The sequence below is a fragment of the Quercus suber genome, unplaced genomic scaffold, assembly GCF_002906115.3.
Source record: "Quercus suber isolate HL8 unplaced genomic scaffold, Cork oak 2.0 scaffold_343, whole genome shotgun sequence".
Classification (NCBI taxonomy): domain Eukaryota; kingdom Viridiplantae; phylum Streptophyta; class Magnoliopsida; order Fagales; family Fagaceae; genus Quercus; species Quercus suber.
In genome coordinates this window covers 547,285-571,319 of record NW_027069795.1, presented here as the reverse complement: position 1 = coordinate 571,319, position 24,035 = coordinate 547,285, and the positions used below count along the sequence as shown (strand labels likewise).

The following is a 24,035-nucleotide window of genomic DNA, read 5'->3' as shown; positions in this document are numbered from 1 at the left end:
CCCCCCTTCTAACTTTACTCACTCCTCTTTATATAGTCTTCATTATCCTATCTCGTTCTTCCATCTGTTGATCATCCATTCGCCTTTCTTCTGACCGTCCGTCATATCAGAGGCCTTATCAACACTCAAGTGGTTCACACTGATCAACGTCGCCCTGCTAAGGAGTTGCATCCCCATTAATGCGGCCAGAGGGTTAGGTGAATGCATTAAGTGTGGAGGTGACAGCTTGCTCTGGGCTTGTCCCTTCTCAAAATTATCCTTAGTATGCCGAGGACGAAGAGGTCCTCGGCGTGGGTCTAAAAAAATCTCTCCCTAATTTAGCCTTGGATGGTCATCCTTCCTCGGCGTGGGCCTTGGGCCTACTACACAATGGGCTGAGGCTATCAGGCCCATGGGCCCCACAATAGCCCTCAAAACCCTGCTGCACGTTCCCTCGGACGGGGATGAGGGTTTTGATATCCACGGGCCTTCTAGACGAATCGCCCCACTTCGGTTCGTGCTAATGCTGGTGACTTTTCGACTGCCCGATGTACATTTTGGCATTTCAAGACTCAGTGTGTGCCCACATTAAATTTTGGCGGCACCACGTTTCCCACTTTCAACGGTGTGATGGTAATTGTTCGGTGGGATCCCCTGCTTTTATGGGCAGGCAGTTACATTTGGGGAACCTAGGAGGAGTATAAGTACCTATTTGAACCGCCTGGTTTCCTCGTTTTCGCGCTTACAACCATTGATACGTATGATTTGAATCTGGTTCAACTTGCACACTACCCTGAGGGGGGGGGGGGGGGGGGGGTGGCAAGAAATCCTCTAAACCTATGATTTTGCTAAGTTGTTTGTGTGCACAATTCATTCACTATGTTATGTATTTAATATTCAAATATGGCATATACTATTAATTACTGTGCTCATGCGTCAACCACCCTTAAAACATAAATAAAGGAAAATAATGTAATTAAGAATTATCCATAGAAAAGAACTTACAAGAACCAGCCCATACCGATTCCACAGCAAGGAAGACGTGTTTCCCTTATGGGTGTTCCCTCAACAACAGCATAACCTTGAACAACTTTAAACAAAAACATTTAAAAAAAAAAAAATCATAAGAAAGGAAGATTAAACCAAAAATGTAAATTTTTTCCCTCTTTCTGGTAAACTTTACAAATATTTTGTATAGCATTCATATGTAGTAGCCACTTCAATTTCAATATTGACGAGAACTTCAAGTACATAGCTATAAACATTCAAAATTTGCTACAGGCATGCACGTTAACGTCCTTGTTTAAACTCAAAATATAGGTATGCAGCAGATAGAAGGTAGATAGATAGACAAAGAGATGTCTAGAGATATCTCCTCAACAGTGTAGAAAATGGAGACTTACTGATAAAACCCATGGCAAAAAATGATCAATTTGCAAACGTTGCATCATTCTTAGTAGGATAATTACGGTCTCTTGATGTGAGGAATGAACGTGCAACATGTTAGAATGTTGTTTTGCACGGAGACTAGAATTAAATTACTTTCTAATGTTTAACCAATGGCCTAAGAGTCATAGGTATTTCATATTCAGAGGCATCACTTGTAACTTCCAAAAATATAATATGATAGAACTTCACTCAATGGCGTTTGCTCCAAACCAAGACACCAATCGGTTTTTGGGGCAGACAGGGTTCAAACCTCAAATCTCTCATTTGACGACAAGAGGTTTTACTAGTTAAGCTATCTAAAATTCACAACTAAAGAGAATTCATATTAGATACTTTAAAAGAAACATAATTAATCTCCATCAAGATCCATATTTCATAAGATCCTAGCTCTTCTATTACTATTTAGATTCCATCTAAATTAGTAACTCAACCAAATATATAATCAATAAAATGCAACCTAAGCTATAACATCAAAATATAAATACCACACTTGAATAGCCCAACCACAATCAATCAATCATAACCAATTCAACACAAAATTGGCACACTCATTTCCCTTAGAGTTACTATAATTTGCACTATAACCAATCATAATTCACAAAACAAACAAAATATTTTTAATCCAAAATGAATCAAAATTTTGAATTTTACCTTGACCGGTTTGGTATCCATAAGGAAGATGATGATGGTAACCTGGGGGAGGAACTGGCTGAGGGAAACCGACAACCGGCTGAGGCTGTGGCTGAGGCTGAGGGGCAGGAGGGTAGTAGTTGGCGACGCCTTGGAACGTGCCATAGTGGAGCTGGTTCTGCTGGTCGCCGGTCACTCCTCTGCCCTTGCCTTCTTCGCTCATTTCTCGATTAAATCGGATAGGAATTTTTTGAATTTTGGGGGTTAGGGTTTGAGAGACACACGTGAACGTGATCGTCGGCCTTCGTTTCTTCTCAGCTCAACTCCGCTGTGCCGTAACTAAATATTTTGACGCGGTAAAGAATAGGTATTTATATGCTTTTAGCTTTGAAAGGATTTAACCCAAGCCCACCAACCCGACTCGTTTTTGTGCTTGACTGTTTTGTTCGATTTGGTTGACTTTTCAGTTTTTTTTTTTTTTTTAGGGAGCAATATAAAAACCTATTATTGGTTAGAGAAATGTTACATACGCAATACTTCCATAATAAATTCTAAGTGGTAGGTTGTTATTAGTGACTTTTTCAACAAAAAAAAAAAAAATTGTTATTAGTGGAGAAAAAAGTAATTTTAGTGGTAAGTTTAAATTATAACTAATAACAACTTACTACCTATGATTTGTTATGAAAGTGTTATAAAAATATTGTAGACGTAGTGATTGGTTAGGTTTGTTAATCTATCTTGTATTAAAAAAAAAAAGTTTGTTAATCTATACTGTACTATTTAAGAGCTTCCCCTATTTGGACTGGATATTTTTTTTTTTTCCAAAATACTCATACAACGTATGTTTAAGTAAGGGTAAAACTTGAAGATAGTACTGTAAAAATATATTCTAACTCTCTACTAAAACATATCCTATAAAATAGGATTACTCTCCCACTAACCCACTTCTTCAAAACAACTATACATTTACTTTAAAAGAAAAAAAGAAAAACAAGTTAAACAAAAATAAAAAAAATAATCCACACTTTTATCTTCCTACCAAATTATTAACTTTTACCAAAAAAAAAAATAGAGGCTACTCTTTTTCAAAAAGTATTAATACCACTTTTATAAGAAATATAAAAAGTAGTCAAACAAATCTATTACTTTTTTCTATAAAAATTTTCCTAAAATGGTCAATTGACAAATTCCCTAAAGTTCAAAACATTATTAAAAGGTACGTCAGTGTCCAAGTCAAAAACAAACCTATACAAAATATAGAGTAATGCTACGGATACAATAATTTCACAACAAAGTCTAAGTGACAAATTATTATTAATTTTCACTTGAGCCCATCACTACATTATTATTATTATTATTATTATTATTATTTATCTTCCATTAAGAGTTTACTATCTAAAAAAAAAAGAGTTTACTATCTAAATTTTGTTGTGAAAATGTTGCCCCACAATTTTATTCCAAAATATTTGCAAGATTGCAAGTCACCATGACAATCCAAAAATTAGGAAAGATAGAAACGGAAAGTTCCCCATCTTGTTCCAAAAGAATGTGGTATTAAAAAAGGATGGACATGTATCATGTAAGATCTCCCTTTGAATTGACGATTGCCTTAATTAAATTAACCAGTCGGTCCGCTCCTCTGATAGCTTTCGTACATATACGCTTAGCGAGAGGTGCCATGCTTGCTTCATTAGACATTTCAATCAACAAGAGGGAAATTACTAGTCATTGAGTTTTACCAAAGAGACCGCCATAAGAGAGTATGTTGTAGTGAGTAAATCAGTAGAGCCTAGATTGAAGAACCTGATTTGTGAAGGTGATGCATCAAACGTGATTTTGCCTTTACAAAACTTCTCACCATAGCCTCATAGGTCCATTAAGCACGTTATTTTGGAAACTATAAAAATTCTCAAAGCTTTTGAATGTTGGTTTGTAGCGCATATCTATAAAGAAGCAAACTTCATAGCCCATAATATTATCAGGGAAAAATAGCTAAATGCACTTTAAAAATACGTAGCAAAACATCTATATTTTGGAACTCGATTTTACAAAATCAAGTTCTATGTAAAATTTGATATCCTCAAATCGAGTTCTATGTGTATTTCTACTTAAATTTTTAAAAAAAATTAAGAGACAAAATATGCATAGAACTCGACATGCTAAATACTTTGAAAATAGTGGTGTTTTGCTACACACTTTAAAAATAAAAGATATTTAGTCATTTTGCACAATATTATCAAGTGGGTTGTTTTTTTTTGTAATTTCTAGAGAATGACGAATGATACATGATAGGCTTAGGTGACAGTTAACTGAAAATATGGACGAATCATAATGACTTAACATCATTTTATTCGACAAACTAAACAAATGTGATAAACTTAAGTGCCACTTAACGAAAAATATGGACTGGGGGATTGCTAATGCAAACGAAATATAATTCCAAATGGTGAAATTCAAATTCTAAAACTTTAGAGTATAAAATCCAAAAACCCCTTGACATCAAAAGTATGTTTTGCACTTTAGAGCATTCATGTCTATCTATGTATAATAGAAAAGATGTAAAGTTTACACAGTTTTATCTAAAAATAACTCACATCAATCCATGTATAATTGTATAAATTTACATGGTTACTATATCAAACTTGTAAATTTATACTAACATTATTTATTTTGCATTGTTATTTATTCTTTCTTTACGTATCTCGATAATGAATGAAGAAAGTTGATGATGGTTGTTGTATGTTAAAAAAGATAAATAATTAAAAAAAACTCGAGAAAAATTAATATTTTAATGAAATGAAGTGCAAAATATATAATATGATGTGAGATTTTTTAAAAAGTAATTATGTAAAAAAAAAAAAAAAGTAGATTTTTATTCTAAAATAAACATGAATTTTTGCGCTATGCAAATGGTTGTAGCTAAACTCAACATTTTTAAAGTTTGGGGTTTAATTTATTATTTTTAAAAGTTTAGTTGTTCATCATTTACAACCCAAAAATATAGGGTTTATGTTTCTCAAAAAAAAAAAAAAATTTATATATATATATATAGGGTTTATACTTTAAAGAGAAAATATTCCCAACGATATAATATCTATGGTAAAGATAGAATCTAAAGATCAGTCAATCTGAGTGAGACAGAGAGAGAGACAGGGAGCTAGATTAATGAAAGTGCTTTAGCAGGTAACGTCCATGATCCATGTTCCTCTCTCTCCATTGAGAAGAATCCTAGTACTCCAGTCTACGGCACGTGAAACTGTCGAATTCCTTACTTATTAGCATTTTGCTAAGTACTAAAAAAAGTAAAAAAATACATCTTCTTCAGCAACTACTATTACAAAAGTACCTTACGAATCTCTCAATTCTGCTGACTCCACTCTCTGTCTCTGTCTCTGTCTCTCTCGCCTTTGTGGGAAAGGCCAAATCTGTTGCTGCTGCTGCTTCATATGCATAACAAACGTGTTCAGATCTTCTCTCACAAATCACAACACTGGTAAGCCTCTTTTCATTCATCATTGTATAAGGTTTTCTAAATTGTTTTAATTTTGATTTTTTTTTTCTTTCTGGGTATGTTAAATCTCTAAAGAATTTTCAAGTTTTGGAAATGACAAGTTGGGCTTTTTATGAGAGTTTGGAAGTCTTCAGTCTTCGCTACTTGTTTGATGAAATGTTTAGATAGCACAATTCAAGTAGATGGCAAGCACATTTGGGAAAATAACTAAGATTTAGTGTTCATTCAGAAGGATTGACAAATTAGGAGCACAGGATAGTTAGAACATGGACTTGTAGGAAGAATATTTGACTGAATAAGATTTTCTAAATTGTTTTTAAATTTGATTAGTTTTTTTTCTTTCTTTTTGGGTATGTTAAATCTCTTAAGAGTTTTTTGGTTTTGGAAATGACAAGTTGGGTTTTTGATGAGAGTTTGGAAGTCTTCACTACATGTTTGATGAAATGGTTAGCTAGCACAAGCCAAGCATCTGATTAGTGATTAGATGGCAAGCACATTTGGGCAAATAAATAAAATTTTGTGTTCATTCAGAAAGGTTTAAAAATTAGGAGCACAGGATAGGTAGAAGATGGACTTGTAGGAAGAATACATGACTGAATGAAGCTGTAGATGAGGGGGAGGCCTGTCTACCCACCCCTAGGGCAGGTTTTGAATTGCTGTTAGTGTGATCGGTTTGTTGATTGATTGAGGAGTGAGGATTTGGTGTGGTTTGCAACAATGTTATCGGAATTTTATATGTGTCAATTTAGCGCAGTTTGAAGTGGCATTCAGTTCAAAAAATAGTTTGATTTTAATTTTGTTCAAATGTATTCAAAATCATATTTTGTTTTAGTTGCTGAGTGAGGATTTTTTTTTTTTTTTTTTTTAAATTTTAATTTTAAAAAATGCATATGAAAATATCTACAATTGAGTTCTGATTAGCAATGATGCTTTGCTGTTAGGTTTTCTTTGCTGAATTTTTTGAATGGTTGTGTGATTGGTTTGTTGATTGATTGAGGAGTGAGTTTTTGGTTGCGAAAATAGTTATCAGAATTTAATATGAGTTAATTAAGGCAGTAAGAAGTGAAATTCAGCTTTACAATGGTTTGATTTTATCTTTGTGCAAATAATTCATTAATTGTTGTTCGTTTTAGTTGTTGAGGATTTTTTTTTTTTTTTGTTTTATCTTTGAAAATAACAATGATGCTATTGCTAAGTGTTATTATACATTTAGTGGCGCAAAAAGTGGTTATTGGTGTAATTAGTTCTGGTGAGGTATAAAGATGACGTCCTTTGTATATTTATGTATTATAGATACTTATAAATTATGATATATTGCTTTGAGAAATTCTCTGTATATTATTTTCCCCACCCTTAATGATTCTGATGTATTGATTCTTTTCAGTTCAATGCAGATAAGAGCCCATTTCAGCGGACTCATGCTGCTCAGGTACTGCATCTATGTTTCATGTAGGCAACCGCATTATCTACTTGCACTATAGGTATCATCTTTGTATTGTTTGCCTCTGTACGTTTTATTTGCACTGAATTTAAGTTATAAGGTGTAGAAAAATTGAATATATTCATGCTTAGGTTGTGAATTCTTACATATTCAAATTATCCTGGAGTATGATACCATAACCTCCCCAGAACTGTAGTTCATAGTGTGATATTGTGTAGTTCCTCAAACAACACAACCCACCCCCCCCCCCCCCCCAAAAAAAAGGAGATATAAGCAGGAAAAAATTAAAATAGGAAAAATACTGAAAATGTATGCACCTCACCTAAAGCTTTTTGACGGTAACCTCTATTGTATTTAAGAAGTAGGCGTTATCATACTTTTCCTATCTGACCTCCTACTACTGTTCAGTGTCAAATCATTTTCTGAAGACTGGGGTCAACCAGTCAGCCCTTCATGTCATTTGTTTCTTTATTTGATTCAGTATGCTGTGGTAACTTAGGTAATATATTTCATAGTCTTGCTGGCTTGACATGGTTTGAGTTCTTACTGTAGGTAGGAGGATACGATACATGATGGAATAGATACTTTATTTGACTATGATGATTTTTTTTTGTAGTGAACCTCATACATGTGGGTGTTTTCAGTGATTCCTTTACCTGACACTAACAGAGATTGAAAGCTTCAGTCATCTTCTCTGTTGGGATTGATCATGATCATTAGTTATTTGTTTTTAAAAATCTGCGACTTGATAGGTTATCATGGAAATTTAAGAAGATACATCTAAAAGTCTCCTCTTTTGCCAAATTGTGAAATTGATGTCTTGTAAAATATCCAAATCCAAAAACCAGTATAGAAATCTATCTTTTTCACTATTAAATTGTATTTAATAGTGGGTAAACATCTAAGCATACTGAATCAAATAAAGAAACTATAATGATTATACACACACACACACAAAACCCTGACCTCTTAAAAGTGTTTGATTTATATACAAACACTATTCTTAAGGTGTTGTACCACACAAACAATTTTTTGTTTACATGTCAGAAGACACGAACAAGGACAATTACTATTATTTTGCTTTTTGGATACGTTTTGATTTAATGACATCTTCATTTTGATCATAGCTATCACTGTTATGAATTTTTATGAAGCACAAGAGAATTATATAAAATGTTATGTTATTTTTAAACTTTGCATGACTAAATTATTATCACATTTTGTCCATTTATTATTGTTTCAAATTTTCTATTCAAAAAATTTTAGAAATTGAAAAATCTTGAGTAATTTTTTTTGAAGAGAAGATAGTAACTTGATATATTAGGAAATGTTGTGCACTAAATGCGCTGCATGAATTGTTGAACAGGGCTTGTTTTTCATTTTTTTGTACGTTGAATCTTAGTAAATGTAATTGAAGGAGGCACTCAAGCAAGGTCAAGTAGTGAATTTAACTAAATTTGCTTGCATGTGTTATGATTGGAAAACTTTGTGTGTCTAATGTTCAATGAATATTAGAAACATTGATTTATTGTGCGTTGAGTGTGCTTTTGCTAAGTAAAGAAATGTTAAGAGACTCTTATTTCATGAGAAAGAGCAGAGGGACCTAATTATATTATTCTTGGTTTTTTGTGGGGGGGGGGGGGGGGGGGGAGAGAGGAGATGGCTGGATGGGAGTGGCGGTGAGGGTTGTACATTTTTCTTGGAATAGGAAGTCCTTGGTCAGGGTTGTACATTTTTCTTGGAATAGGAAGTCCTTGGTCAGGGTTGTACATTTGTTGATTATGAAACTTTTCAATGTTGATCTAGATATATCCCATAAATATAATTTTCCATTGTTTAATTTCTTATGTGGTAGCTGCTTCACTATACTGCCAGGTTAATGATCAATGTTATGGTTTACTTAAGAAAAACAAAATGATCATTGTTATAGTATAGTTGAAACTAGATGTCAGGGCCTTTTACTTTGTCTGCATAACCTTTTTGATAAGTAAGTTTCTGCATAACCTTTTTTTCTTAAATTTTTATATGCAAGCAGTTTTACTCATGATGCTATTATCACTTTTGACATTGTTAGCTATTGCTTGACTTAGATTTTGTTTCATATATATCAAGGTTGAACAAATTTCTTCATTGAATACCTTATCATATATTCTTCTGGCATTTTATTTCAATCCCATTTATGCTCTTGTCCCTTGTATTTCTGGTGGAATCCATATTTATAAGTGGATGCCTCTGTGACCGTCTCCAATTTAGCAGATCTCTTGCACACACACTGATTGATGACTCTTGACTGAGAAACGCAAAATCATGTACCCATCTTTTGGTGATAGAAATTATCATCATCAGATTTTTGGGATCAATGTTATATGTATTTATGGCCATCTATTAGCATGAGATAAATGGGTTTTTTACAATCAAAAGATTTGCATTGGATTTTCATTTAGAGATCACCTACTGTTATAAGTAGTGGGTTTCTCTAATGCATATTTTCCATTTCCTGATATCCAGTAAAACAATTTTATGTAGAGTTTTGGCTCTTTGTGAGTAGATTTCTGTCTATATTGCTTTGCAAGTTGGTCATTTTTTGCTCTTTTGTTAACTTGCTCCTGTTGACTAGTATGAGCTATATTTATTTAGTTTTCTTCTAATATGTGATAGGCATGAAGCTGCTGTCTTTTCTGGAACCATTTGGTAGTAGATAAAGAGCTGTTTTTTAGACTGGCTCATTTGAAAACTATTGACAGAGTAAGTATCTAGACAAAACTAAAGCTGAAATACGAGGATGATGACATTTCCAAAGCGTTACTTGATTGTCATTTTAACCTTCATCAGCACATCTGTTTGCTACATAGAACGTGTTGGCTTCTCTATTGCATATACAATTGCTGCTGATGCTGCTAGGGTAAACCAATCAACTAAAGGAACTATACTTGCTACATTCTATTGTGGATATGCCTGTTCTCAGGTGCCTGGTGGATGGGCAGCTCAGAGAATTGGTGGAAGGAAGGTGCTCCTTATTTCTTTTGTGTTATGGTCATTGACTTGTGCATTAGTACCACTAGACCCCAATCAAGTCACAGTTTTAGTGATTGCCCGCTTACTTGTTGGTGTGGCACAAGGCTTCATCTTCCCCTCCATCCACACAGTTCTAGCACAGTGGGTTCCAGCCCACGAAAGATCCAGATCCGTTTCTTTAACAATGTCTGGGATGTACCTTGGTGCAGCTGCAGGAATGCTTTTCCTTCCAAGCTTAGTAAAGTATAGAGGACCCCAATCAGTATTTCTTGCTGAGGCGGCATTAGGTGCCATGTGGTGCATGCTTTGGTTCAACTATGCTAGTGACCCTCCTTGGTCTGAACATCCAAAAGCCACTGCTGCTGGTTTTGGCGAATCTTTATTGCCAGTTAAAGGAAACCAGAAAGTGAAAGTGGAGAACGGAGGAATTTCTGCCAGAACTGCCAACATACCATGGAAAAAAATTGTACTCAGCTTGCCAGTTTGGGCAATTGTGGTAAATAATTTCACCTTCCATTATGGTTTGTATGTGTTGATGAACTGGCTGCCAACATACTTTGAGAAAGGCCTGCAGCTTAGCCTTCAGGAGATGGGATCATCTAAAATGATGCCTTATTTTAACATGTTTATATTTTCAAATATTGGCGGGGTGGTTGCTGACCACTTAATCACCAAGAGAATCTTGTCAGTGACTGGAGTCAGGAAGTTGTTGAACACTGTAGGGTTCTTAGTTGCTTCTCTTGCATTGATAGCACTTCCTATCTTCAGAACTTCCAGTGGGGCTGTGTTTTGTTCTTCTGTGGCTCTTGGTTTCTTGGCACTAGGAAGAGCTGGGTTTGCAGTGAACCACATGGATATTGCTCCGAGATATGCAGGGATTGTTATGGGAGTTTCTAATACTGCAGGTACCTTTGCTGGCATTATTGGAGTTCATCTCACTGGTTGTCTTCTTGAAACTGCAAAAACTACTGATTCAGATCTTTCTAGTCCAGATAGCTGGAGATTAGTGTTTTACATACCAGGGTATCTATGCATATTTAGCAGTTTGGTGTTTTTATTGTTTTCCACAGGGGAGAGAATTTTTGACTGAGTTAATCTTGTTCCATGTCAAGATAAAATCTCACCAGTACTATGTTACGGTCAAGATTCAATTTACAAATATCTTCTGATGAGCCCTACAAATATCACGGGAGTTCGAAAATCGGCCTCTCCAATAAATTGGTTGTAAGGTTGCTTACCACGACTTCTCCCAGACCCTTACAAAAATGGGAGCTTTGTGCACTAGGTATGACCTTTGTTGACGAGTGTTATGAGGGTTGCCCAGCATATCATTCTTTTCCAGGAAGGGCGTAAGATGTCCAGCAGTCCATAAAAGAATTTAAATGGTAGTGTAGCCATAGGATAGAAAGATATTGAAAAATATTCTTTAATGTTCCAAATGTAAAGAATCTGTAACTTATTTGCTTGTTTTTTCAATCGCTATGCCATAATCGAGCAGGTTTTCATTTGGCTCATGAAACATTGTATCTTCATGACATGTTCAGGAATCAGGTGTAATTTATTGACTGCACAGAAAATAAGGTATCAGATCTCTGTGACTCTATTTCAAGGGGAGTTGTGCTAGGACCACCAAAAATGGCACAACTTTGTGTCACAACTCGTCATGTGGTGAGTTGTGACTAGTGAAGGAGTGTCTATGAGCCATGTGGGGACACACCTTCACCAATTACAACTTGCCACGTGGCAAGTTGTGACACAAGGTTGTGCCATTTTCCATGGTCTCAATATTTTCCATTTCAAGGGCTTGTTGCTCGTATGGTTCCGTATACCTTTTACCTTACTAGTTTCTAGAAGTTCGACTAAATTTAGTAGCAATTTCACTTACTCTAAAAATGGTTGAGTAGGTTAGTCAGTCACCTCATCAAAAAAAGAAAAGAAAAAGTTAGTCAGTCACAAGATCTGATCAATTGAGATTTACAAGGAAAGAAGAGAATTAATTATCAAAGAATCTTGCCTATATTCAAGTTACTCCAGATATTACTTGATTGGCAAACAATAGCCTAAAAGAATTCTTGATGCTTTGGGTAGGTAAATCAAAAGCAGGTTCATAGTACTATAGTATAACAAGAATGTATTTGATATTAAATGATAATGGTATCAAAATTCAAGAAGTGGGACAAATTTACAAAAAAAAAAAAATTACCCATTAAAAACGGCAAAACATGTATTAGTAAGTAGTTATTTTTGCACTTATATTTTTCATTTATTGAATTTTGACACGAATAATGTGGTATCTTTTGATACAAATTATTTTTTCCTAATAGAACACCTAATTAGAGGCATCATTCAATCCAATATGAAGAAAGTTCTACATCTTGCAAAATTAACTCTTATTGAACTTAACGTGTCTACAAAAAGAAACTTGAGATGTCATTTTTGATCACTTAAGCATAGGAAATTTCGAAGCCACCACCACGTGCCCTATCATCAAATTTTCCCTGTTTTGCAAGCATCGAATTTTTAAGATTTAAACCATTTCTTCAATAAAGATAAAGAAAAAAAAGAAGAAGGAGCCGTGCTTGAGTTAGAGTTAAATTCATATACGAACACTACTATTAGCCATTTGTCAAAGTCAAGCTCAAAGAACTTTCTTGTTCTATATCTTTCATTTTAAGAATATTCCGCACCTTCATGATTATTAGCGAACTTTGCTCCTAAATCATAATTACACGACAAGACATCCAAATAACACTGGTTTTCAAACCTCACCCACCTTCACTTTCTATTTGCCAAGCAAAAACAAAAGAGAAATTGTAGGGTCTGTTTTTGTAGCCCAAGCCCAAATGATATGGGTTAAAGGCCCAACGAACTCAGAACAATGAATTTGTAAAGAGTGGGCGAAAGAGCTGGGCTGGATATGAAGCACAAAACAGTTGGCTAGGTTACGTGCAGTGATGATAACATGAACATGAGCTAAAGTTTGAACAACTCCATGAATGAATGTCCGAAGAGATGTTTTATTAAGTGAGCAGTGATTACAACATTCAGAACTACAGTAGAGCCTTTCTCCCCCTTTCTCTCTCTTTTTTCCGGTCCCCCATTATCAGGGACCCTTCTTCTTTATATAGCATCCCTTCCTATCATCTCTATCGTCCACCTGTTCTTCATCCGCGCATCTACTCAAGTACATGTCACGTCATGTGTCTACTTTAGTTCTTTGTGAGTGGCGGTAGCTGAGGTTGCACTGTTCAGGGGTCTTCTCCACATAAATGCAGCCAGAAAAGCTGTTGCAGAGCATTAAATGCGGTGGTAGCAGCTTTTCCTTTAGATATTTTTTAGTTCTGATCATCTCCGGATCCACCCATGACCTATCATTACTGTTGGGATTGTTAGGAAGATTAGTCGGACCCTCCACACGTTTGTTTGATCAAGGCTCTTCGTAGCCGAGGAGCAAGACGTCTTCGGACTAGTGGTGACCTCTTCGGACGACACTCCCCCTCTGCTTCTGGGCTTCCTGCTTTAGATGGGCCGCCCCAACCACCTATTGATCATCGGAAAAACAATAGTCCTTAACAGGGGGTTCCGGGCCCATTAAGTAGCTTTGGGCTTTTTCCCCCCCACAGAAATTATATTTCTACAATATTTTCACAATATTTTTACAACAAATCTTAAATGGCAAATTGTTACTGTTTGTTATTGTTGGGACAAAAAAGTAATCTTGGTGTTAGGTTCAAATTTGAATTAATAACAACTAACCAATTATGATTTGTTGTAAAAATATTGTAAAAATGTTGTGGACGTAGCACATCTCAAAACAAAATGCCTCATATACAAAAATAAAATAAATATAAGTAGACAAAAAAGACACCCAAATATCCCACGGGATCTACTGCTTAAAAATTTTAAGACCGCACCAATTTTCATAAATATATTAAAAAAATTTAATTTAAAAAAAATGCTAAATTGTAAATTAAGTTTGAGAATATTTGAATTTTACACTCTAAAGTTTCAGAATTTAAATTTTATCCCCTCAAGTTTTATTTCATTTGTAGTTTTTGTAGCCTAAAAAATTTAAAATGGCATGGCATAAAAAAATGAGCATCGTTTGATTTGATGAACTAAATATGCGTGGCAAGCTTATGTGATACTTAATGAAAAATATGAATGGAGAGATTGTTGACGCAAATGAAATAAAACTTTAAAAAAGTAAAATTCTAATTCTAAAATTTCATGGTATAAAATTTAAATACTCTCAAGTATTAAAAAAATGGTAAACCAATAAAAGTAACAAATTAATAAACAACCCATCACAATCACAATTGATCGCTTAAAATAAATGTAAGAATAATTCCCTACTACTAGAACTAGAAGTAGAACATTTATTAAAGTTAGAAGTGTTAGGGTGCACGGCTGCGGGCTGCACCTAGAGTCCAGCCCACATGATATTAAAGCTCTTTAACGAGCTTGGTTTACAAGCAAGCTTTGTGGAGACTTCTATTTCAAGTGGAAAAAAAAAAACGTGACTCCAAGCTTCAAGACTCCTAATTCTAATAGCTGGCTTGCATGAATAAAACTCCTTTTACAAATTGAACTAGGGGTGTCTTTGTTAATATAAATTTCACATTGAGAGACTGAATATTAAAACACAGTTTGAAAGTTGATTAAAGAAAAAAAGATTAAGACACTGTGCAACATTGAGAGAAAAAAGAAAATATGATTTTTCTAAAATCTTACTACTAAATTTTGTGGTTAGGTTATATTTGTTCCTAGAAATATTATATTCTTTCAATTTATTGTGAATTCAAGTTTTAAATATAATTTGAGTGTTGTAATCTCTATTTTATTAGAGTGAATTGGTTAGAGTGAATTGAATTCTATCTTAGGCTGCATTCGGTTCAATGTAAAATATTTTTTGGAAAATATTTATTTTCTGGAAATGTTATTTTCGGAAAAGGAAAATATTTATAAGTGTTTGATAGTATTATTCAAATTTTCCTAGAAAATGTTTTCATGTGTTTGGATGCATTTGAAAATGCTATTTTCCTACTACTTTCTCACATTTTCTCAACTACCAAACAAATTTTATAATAGAAAATTTCAACATATAAACTTAAAAAAACAAAAATCACAATAACACCATTCGATCAAATCCACCATTCGGCCAAACTGAGAAAGCGAGGAAGAGAGATCGGTGGTGATGCGATCTCGGTGGGGTGCGATCGGTCTGGGGTGATGCGATCTTCGGTGGATCGATCTTTGGTGGTGATCTGAGTTCTGGGTTCGTCGGCGAAGTCGAAGATCGGTTCGTGGCGCGAAGGCGAAGTTGAAGGCTCGTGGGTTCGTCGGTTCGTGGCACCGGCGAAGTCAAAGGCTCGTGGGCGCCAACGATGGGCCATGGTGGTGGATCGGAGCTCGGTTTGGTTTGTTCTCTCTCTCTCTCTCTCTCTCTGCACGTATGAGGCTCTTTTCCAGAAATGATTTGAAGAGAAAATAGAATTGTAAAATCATTTCCAGGTCAAAGGAGTAAATTTCGGTCAACTAAAGCATATTTTCTGGAAAATTTTATTTTCCTTAGCTTCCAAACAGTGGGGTCAGGTGGTAAATAATTTCTACCACCAAAACAAATGGAGCCTTAATGTGATTTTTTATGGTTTCCATACCTTCTAATTTTTTGTTTTTTGGCTGTTGCTTGAGATTTATCCCACCAAGAAGATATTATGCTCAAAAGAAAAAAGAAAAGATATAGAAGAAATTGGAAGAGTCTTGTTACTCTCTTACAGGGCCCAAGTACGTTTGGTACGCTGTAATAGCTCCTGTAATAGAATAGCTATTCATGTGTAATATCAATTCGGTCATTTGGTTGCATCTTTATTACATAGATTAATTATTACATTGGAATAACTATTCTTTAAATTGAAGAATAGTCATTCCTCTTTAAAATGGATGTAATAGTTATTCCTTAGTGTATATAATAGGTTTTAAAATTAATATATTTCCAAAAATGTAAAATTTTCTTATACATCTTCTTTTACAAATTTTCCATATATAACAACCAAACTTATGAATAGTAATAATTATTCCATTACAATGTCTTTTATTCCCAGTAATAAAGATTACTATTCCTAATGTAATCTACATTCAGTGTACCAAACGTACCCTAAGTTCAGACAACTGTGTTCTTGAGCTGCCATCTAGCGTGCTTGCATGGACAGCCTATCCTAATTCGCTTTACAGTACCTCCAATCAAATAAGATAAGCACTAAACAATGTCTCATAAATTATTTTAAAAAAAATACAATGTCCAATAAACAAATATCCAAAATCTAACCATAGATTTGATGACAGAAAAGACTTTATCCTAGTATTAAATTTCAATTTGTGTTTAGATTCCCCACACCCACCCCAATTATCCACCAATCAATATTCCACACACTACACTTTTCCAAAGAATCTTAGCCGCCCATCCCTTCTACCTGTACAACAAACCCCACTCGAAAGAATACAACAAAAACAGACCATACATCTTTTGACCCTTCAACCCTTCAACCCTCGAGAAACGTGGCAAGCAAACAACAACAATTCCTTCCCAAGACGGCGTTTACATTTGGTAACAAGTAAAAAAAATAAACAAATAAATACACTGTTGCTCGTGAAGTTGACCCCTTAAAACTTCAAAAATTAAGCGCTTTTAGTTAATCAAGTTTTTGAAAGGAAAATTATTAATCCTTTCTCGTTAACTTTCGCGCTTCTTTTTTAAAATTTTAGAAACTAATACGGGTAAACTTTATGGAGTAACAGTGTACTTTGACGAGACACAAATGTTGACGAGAAACAAATGTACGAAGGGTATTTTAGAGATGTGGTCAATGCAAGGACAGCGTCGGATAGCGTGCGCACCGTCTAGAGAGTGAAACCAAGCAATCGTCCTTAGGACAAACGGTGGGGACATAGGTGATCTCATCACAGCCGTCGGATCTATGCCGCTTAAAATCCAACAACGTGGCGAACATCGCAATGAAGAGGACGAGGTGGTTAATAGCGTACCTCTGTCCCACGCACTGGTGGGCTCCAGCTCCGAACGCCAAGTAGTTCTTCTTATAAACCCGGTCCTCCTGTCTCTCCTCCGAAAACCGGTCCGGGTCGAACCGGTCCGGCTCGCTAAAACCTTGAAACGACGACTCGTACACAGACGGGAAAACAATGGTCCCCTTAGGAATCGTGTACGACTCGTTCAACTGAAAATCCTCTGCCGCTATGTGTGGGACCATAGGCGCCGGAGCTCTGTACCTCAGAACCTCACGCGCCACCGCGTGCGTGTACTTCATCTGCGCTAACTGGTCGCCGGTTATCAAAGAATCGGACTCCGGCAGCCATATCGACTCGACTTCTTCGCGCACTTTCGCCAAAACCGCCGGGTGCGAGTCGAGGAGAGTCACGGCCCAGAGGAGCGACGAAGTGGAAGCGTCCTGAGCAGCGAAGAGAAAGTCGAATAGGTAGCTTCCGATTTCGACGTCGCTGGTGTTTGGCGGCGCTGCGGCGGTTTCGCCGGATTCGGATAAAGCTGTTAACTCCTTCACAGTCTCTTGCATCCAGAAATCTATCAAGCACGTGGGTTCTTTCCCTTCCTTCATGTTCTCTCTGCTCTGTTGCACACAGACAGACAGTGTTTTGACTAAACGGTCAACGCCGAGCCTCGCGTTTCGAAACGCGGTACCGGGAAAATCAAAGGGCAGCTTCATGAGGCCAACATTGAAGAAGTTGTAATCGGCGTTAAACCTCTCGCGCGCCTCTGGAGCCAGATAAGGCCCAACGAACACAGTCTGCGAAGTTTCGAGGTTCATGTCACGAGCCAGAAATCTAAGCGGAATCGCTTTTCCCGAAGAAAGTCGATCCCATTTTTGCAGATGGTGGAGAATAGTTATCTGCTGGAGTGAAGTATAGGTGGAGAGAGCTTTGGGAGTGAAGTTGGGAACGATCCGACGGCGGAGATCTTTGTGATCTTGTCCCATCATGTATATGAGGTTGTGTTCGCCGAAGAGCTTTTTGCCGAAAGGGTGGCCCACAAGGTGAAAAGCATCGGGGCGCACATTGGAGAAGATCTTGTGGGAGAGGTCAGAGTCGCGGATGAAGAGAATGAACCTGCCGACGATGTAGTTGGCGGAGAAGCCAGCTGGGGATGACTTGGCGAGAGATGATTGGTGGTCCCAGAACTTTGTAGGGTGACGGACCAATGAGATTGCGTTGCCAAGAAATGGAAACACTAGAACTGGACCTGGGATGTTTTTTCTCTTCTTCAAGTAAGAGATCTGTTCGAAGAAAAGGAGGAAGACAACGAGGGTGAAGAGATACGGGGCTAGAAAGGTGAAAGTGGTTGTTGACAAGTTGATGGAATTCATGTTTTTTTGTTTGTTTGTTTTTGTTTTTGTTTTTGTTTTTAATGCTGGTTTATAAAGAAGGGTTTGTGTATTTATGGTATATGTGTGAGTGTGTTTGTATAAAGATTGGCGGACAAGTAGAGGCGTGCTTTTAGGTATTAAAAAAGGAGGAGGAGAAAGGTCAAGACTCAAATGATGGTGTGAAATGGAGAAGGAAACAAAAATATGTTGGTTCGTACTGAAATGGCGATGGATGGTACAGCCACAGGCAGCATTAATTCCTTTTCTGCAGGGACTTTGTTGTTTGACTGTACTGTCTGCACAAATAAGATTCAAAGAAAGAGAGAGAGTGAGACGGCAGAGATAGGTGAAGCGAGAGAGAGAGAGAGAGCTCGGTGATGGTGATGATGGATTAGAAATCCAACAGGAAAAGCCAGGAGAGTGACGGGATCGCTTTCGAACAAGCCTTACTTATAGCCGTAGTAGTTTAGTACAGCTAGAATTCTCTACCATCTTTTTTCTTTTTTTCTTTTTTTTTTAGGGCTTGGTTAATGTATTATTTATTTTATAAAATATTAAAAAATTACTTACTTTTTTTATTTTCTCGTATTTTAAAATAGTTTTACTAATATATATTTTTAAGAGAGACTTTTTTTACTTTTCTTCTCCATTCTTACAAATTTCTTTCTCTTTCTTTTTTTTAAATCCAAAACTCCGCAACTTTACTGGGTTGGCAATCTTAGACAGGCAAGTGGACTCGAAAGAGACTGGATGGCAGGCTTTTTTCTGATCATCTAGATTATGGGACGAGTTAATCCTAATTAAAGGCGAATCTTGTATAATTTTGATACAAAAGAAATTGTGAATTTCTTCAACAATAAGCCAAATTAGTTGCATTTTTACTATTTTACACTACACTATAGTAAAATATCAATTTTAAGAGCAATTATATTAGTTCTTGTAAAAAATTTTGTTTATTTTAGCATATAAACTTACGTTTTTTATGTTACATACTCATTTTTCACATTACACTATATTAAAATATCAATTATTCTTAATTTTTTAATTGTTTTTCTTTTCTCATATACAGCAACCACGGACAACTCTTTCTTTCTTTTTTTTTCTTTTTTTTTTTTCTAGTTAAGGGTGTTCGCAGTGTGATACGGTTCAGTTTTGGGCTATTTTTAGCACCGCACTTTGCGAAGCAATTTAACTAAAACCATAACTACATCACACCTTATTTTTGCGGTCACATGTGTGGTGCGGTGCAGTTTAGAGTTTAGCCAAAACCATAACTGCATCACATCTCATTTTTGTGATCAGATGTGCGATGCAGTGTATAAGATGTGATTTAAATGGTTTGAAGTCGGTATATTTTTCAAATTTTGGGCATTTCTTACCTAACCCAAAACTAATTTTTCCCTTTGTTTTGGGCTAAGTTTTAAACTATTGAGTTAGTTTTTCTTTATTTTTGGGTTGACTTTCCTAGTCAACACTTGTTAGGGTTATTAAACTATTAATAATATATTTAATATTAAAAATAAATAAATATATTAATATATAGAGAGAGTGCGGTGCGGTGCGATTATGCCATTTTGCGGGCGATTTTGGTACGGTTTTCATAGTTTGGTGAACACCCCTAATTCTAGTGATACTTAAACAAAGAATAAAAAACTAAATGTAAAGTGAATATTTTCAGTGTAAATTTATATAGTTATTATAACAATTTTGTAAATTTATACATTTTTAGTTTGACTGATGTAGGTGATTTTGGGGCTAAATGTGTAAAATTGATACATTTTTCTATTTTACAATGATTAATGCAAATGTTCAAAGGAGGGGTGTGGCTTGTGTCCAGTGGAAGTTTCCACTGGACACCTTGGATGGTGGACACGTGTCCACTCTTGGACACGTGTCCAAATCCGAACATGTCCAATGGAAATTTCCACTGGACATAAGCCGTGTCCTCCAAGGAGAAGGTATTTGAGGAAAATATATTTGATATCAAATTATACAATGTCAATGGTATTAAAATTCAATAAGTGAGAGATATGTTGTTAAAAAATAACCACCCTAATTAATAACAAATTAAATGAAATACACAAGTCAGTTGGTAGTTATTTTTATACACATTTTATTTATTGAAATTTGATACGGATTACTCATTTCATTTTTGATATAAAAAATACTTTTTACTAGTGAAGAAGCGAGGTAATCGATCTAATCAATCACAGAGTCAACTCTCCCCTTGATGTTTTTTATTTATTTATTTTTATTTTTTAAATACTTGTTTTAGCTTCTGATGCAAGACCATCCACTGAACTAATCTCGTCGTAAAGCAAGAGTTTCCTATTGAACTTTTCTCCTCAACTTCTAGTAATTAAAAAAGTTTATATTATATATATATATATATTTTTTTTTTTTTTTTTTTTTTTTTTTTTTTTTTTGGTTTTTGATAAGTACAATGAGGGGGACCGTTTGGTGTGTTAAACTACTTTGTTTTTCAATTGAAGAATATTTCTGTGCAAAAGCAATGGAAGTTTGCTCTGCTCTTGGATTTACTTACTGTCTATAGGTTATCAAAAAAATTACTTATTGTATATATGATAATACCGATTGATATGTGTACGTCAAGGTTTTGAAACCCGGACCGTTTATTGAACCGTAAAAAGCAGAGGTTCAAAGTTTTTAAAGTCGAACCGAAGTTGAACCGGAGTCAAACCGTGATGACGTCATAATTAATTTAATAATTATTTAAAACATAAAAAATTATATTAAATTTGTACAAATATTTAAAAAATTAACTAAAATAGTGCAATTAAATATAGAGATCTATTATTCCTTTATAGAAACAAAGAAATCTATCTTTCATATGTATTTTCTATATCATAATTCATAACTTTAAGAAATATTAAATCCTAGTATTTTTTATGTTGATTAATTAAATTTGTGATATTATCTAATAATATAATAATTAGAATAATATATATATATATATATATATATATAAAATGGTATTTGTGTAATTGTGTTGCATGTCCGCAACATGGCACTTATAAAATTACTAATGCAATAATTTTTTTAAGAAAAATGATATGTTTACAATATTTTCACAATATTTTTACAATAAATTCTAAGTGGTAGGTTGTTACTAATTATTATTATTGGAGCAAAAAATTAATCTTAGTGTTAGGTTCAAATTTGAATCAATAACAATTAACTACCTATGATTTATTGTAAAAATATTATAAAAATATTGCGAATATAACACTACTCTTTATTTAATGTAATGAACGGACGATATTTGTTTGCATTGCATGCAACGTGGCCTACTGGGATGATAAGAATCAACTATTTCCTTTAAAATAAAAACAAAACGTAAAAAGTTAAAAATTTCAACCACTTAGAAAGCAAAACGTGGAACTCCAATAAATTAGCCCACCCACCCCCACCTACTCCTTGACCACATCTCCTTCTTTACTTTTGGCCGCTGAAGCGGTGAAGTCATGTTTCATTATTTTATCTTCTCCTTTCTGTTCTTCTATGAGCTCTCTGTCTCAACTTTGGTCTTCGTCCTGGAGTAGCATACATCTGCTTGCTGGGTTTCTTCTCCACAATCAACAATTTTATCTTTCATCAGTGGTCTCTTTGTGTTTGTGTTATCAATCAAAAAGAGTTTCTTCTCTTGATTATCAAAAAAAAAAAGAAGCTCTCTGTCTCTCTCTGCAGCAGATTCAAAGATTGTGAATCAGTGAAGCTTAAGCACCTCCAAAAATAATCAGATCTCCTTCTGATCTTTGTTCTTCTTCGTGTTCTTTCATTTCTTTTTCATTTCTTCTAGATCTGATCATAACTTCATCCCGGTGTATCCAAAATTCATCGGAAAAGCTGAAGCAAAAAGAAACCGTCCGAACCTCAAAAATCGGTCACGGTTCTTAGAACCGCACGGTCCGACCACGGTTTGCACGGGTTCTTGCTTTTTTCAGCTAGAGCGGTTCTTGAAACTTTAAAAAACCGCAAAACTGAGAGGTTCGCCATTTTTTCGGTCGGACCGTACGGTCCGGTCTGGGTTTTAAAAACTATGGTGTACGTCGCGTAATCTACATGTTAATTATGTCAACTTCTTTTGGTTGATGACATATTGGATTATGAGAGCTCCTGAGAGACAGTTTTTATTCCTCTTCTCTTTATCAAGGGGTTATTCTAACTTAAAAGTGAGACATGTGGGTTAAAACTTAAACCGTTAATGTTTATTTATCATTTAGTTAAATTAAAATTGAATAAAAAAAAAAACAAATACATTCCAAGTAGTACTTGCTGCTTCCCAGACGGCAATATATTTTATTATTTGAAGGTGGTACCGTGGTAGTTGAATCCAAGTATCAAACCACAAGTTCATAACTCCATCATCATTATGCTAGGTGTCGTATTGACCATTTTATGTTATTATTATTTTTTTAAAATTACTCTTGTTGTGTCGTACTCGTATGCTTCTTGGCCATTCTATCGATTTACTAGGTTATATATATATATATATATATATATATTTTTTGGCTCTTCTACTTATTATATTAATAAAAAAATAAAAAATAAATTTGGCCATTCTATCGATTTACTAGGTTATATATATATATATATATATATATATTTTTTGGCTCTTCTACTTATTATATTAATAAAAAAATAAAAAATAAAAAAACTTGCGACACAAGTAACTTTTTTGTTTTAAAATTTTATAATGCACAAAACTGTAGTTGTTTTCCAATTACCTTTCTCTTTAAGTGACTTGAGGCTTGAGCCCTCTACGTAAATTCAGAAGTGCATTTCACAATTGACCTTGCTTGTTTTCTTTACCTTTTTTCAGCTTTCGTTCTTTCTCAGTTTCTCCTTCTTTTTATTTATTTTTTATTTTTTAATTTTAAGATGAATGATTTGTCTTATATACATTCACAATCTGATCCAGATGTGAGCGTAAGTGATAGCGTATTTTATTTTTTTAAATAAAAAGAAACAAAAATATGTAGACAAATTAATGCTGGTCCTACTTTTTAAATACAAGAAAAAGTAGAAGAGCCCAATTATCTTAAGACCCCAATTATTTCCCTAAAAAAGAAAAAGAAAAAGAAAAAGACCCCAATTAAATGCTTGAAAATGCTTACCACTCAGAACACTCAAATGGGGGAGAAAGGATACTGTGTTTCCGTATTACCGCATCAGCATTTTATTTGGTATTTCGTACCCAATAGATGATTGACAACTGGCGGGAGATTGAAAAAATTTCAGGGCAAAATTGTCATTCAATTCACTCTGACAACGCAAATGACAATTTTGCCCTGAAATTTTTTCAAACTCCCGCCAATTGTCAATCATCTATTGGGTACGAAATACCAAATAGGATGCTGATGTGGTAATACGAAAACACAGTATCCTTTCTCCAAATGGGGAGTCATTTGACAGATTATTGTTTACAAGTAAATTAGTTGGTAGAATGTAGCAGGTATAAATATAAGTTATTTGGCGGAATAAGAAAAACTCCCGCTAGTTGTCAATCATCTATTGGATACGAAATACCAAATAGGATGCTGATGTGGTAATACGGAAACACAGTATCCTTTCTCATTTGGAGAAAGGATAC

At 34.9% G+C, this 24,035-nt stretch overlaps 3 protein-coding genes across 7 annotated transcripts; 1 reads left to right on the top strand and 2 right to left on the bottom strand.

Annotated features, from left to right (window-relative positions):
• Nucleotides 1-915: 915 nt before the first annotated feature.
• Nucleotides 916-2,421, bottom strand: LOC112009859 (large ribosomal subunit protein eL20z). The gene is given in 3 exon segments (XM_024042212.2): nt 916-924; nt 981-1,069; nt 2,080-2,421. Coding segments are annotated over 3 exon segments (300 nt in total). The 5' UTR covers nt 2,282-2,421.
• A 2,713-nt stretch (nt 2,422-5,134) lies between these two features.
• Nucleotides 5,135-11,612, top strand: LOC112009850 (probable anion transporter 5). 5 transcript variants are annotated; one of them, XM_024042205.2, is made up of 4 exons: nt 5,135-5,551; nt 6,954-6,998; nt 9,669-10,930; nt 11,096-11,612. In XM_024042205.2, exons 3-4 carry the CDS (start codon nt 9,793-9,795, stop codon nt 11,113-11,115), a joined length of 1,158 nt encoding a protein of 385 aa, XP_023897973.1. In that variant the 5' UTR covers nt 5,135-5,551; nt 6,954-6,998; nt 9,669-9,792; the 3' UTR covers nt 11,116-11,612. The 5 variants fall into 5 exon arrangements, with proteins under 5 accessions (XP_023897973.1, XP_023897970.1, XP_065615906.1 ...); XM_024042202.2 differs by having other exon boundaries at nt 6,964-6,998; nt 9,669-11,612; XM_065759834.1 differs by having other exon boundaries at nt 6,964-7,050; nt 9,669-11,612.
• Nucleotides 11,613-16,280: 4,668 nt separating this feature from the next.
• LOC112009839 (cytochrome P450 710A1) lies at nt 16,281-18,829 on the bottom strand. Its single transcript, XM_024042187.2, has one exon. The coding sequence runs from the start codon at nt 18,419-18,421 to the stop codon at nt 16,889-16,891; it is 1,533 nt and encodes a 510-aa protein (XP_023897955.2). The 5' UTR covers nt 18,422-18,829; the 3' UTR covers nt 16,281-16,888.
• Between the last annotated feature and the right edge of the window lie 5,206 nt (nt 18,830-24,035).

Bases quoted from the DNA above. Each gene is read 5' to 3' on its own strand.
- LOC112009850 (XM_024042202.2), top strand. From the start codon at position 9,793: ATGATGACATTTCCAAAGCGTTACTTGATTGTCATTTTAACCTTCATC.
- LOC112009839 (XM_024042187.2), bottom strand. From the start codon at position 18,421: ATGAATTCCATCAACTTGTCAACAACCACTTTCACCTTTCTAGCCCCG.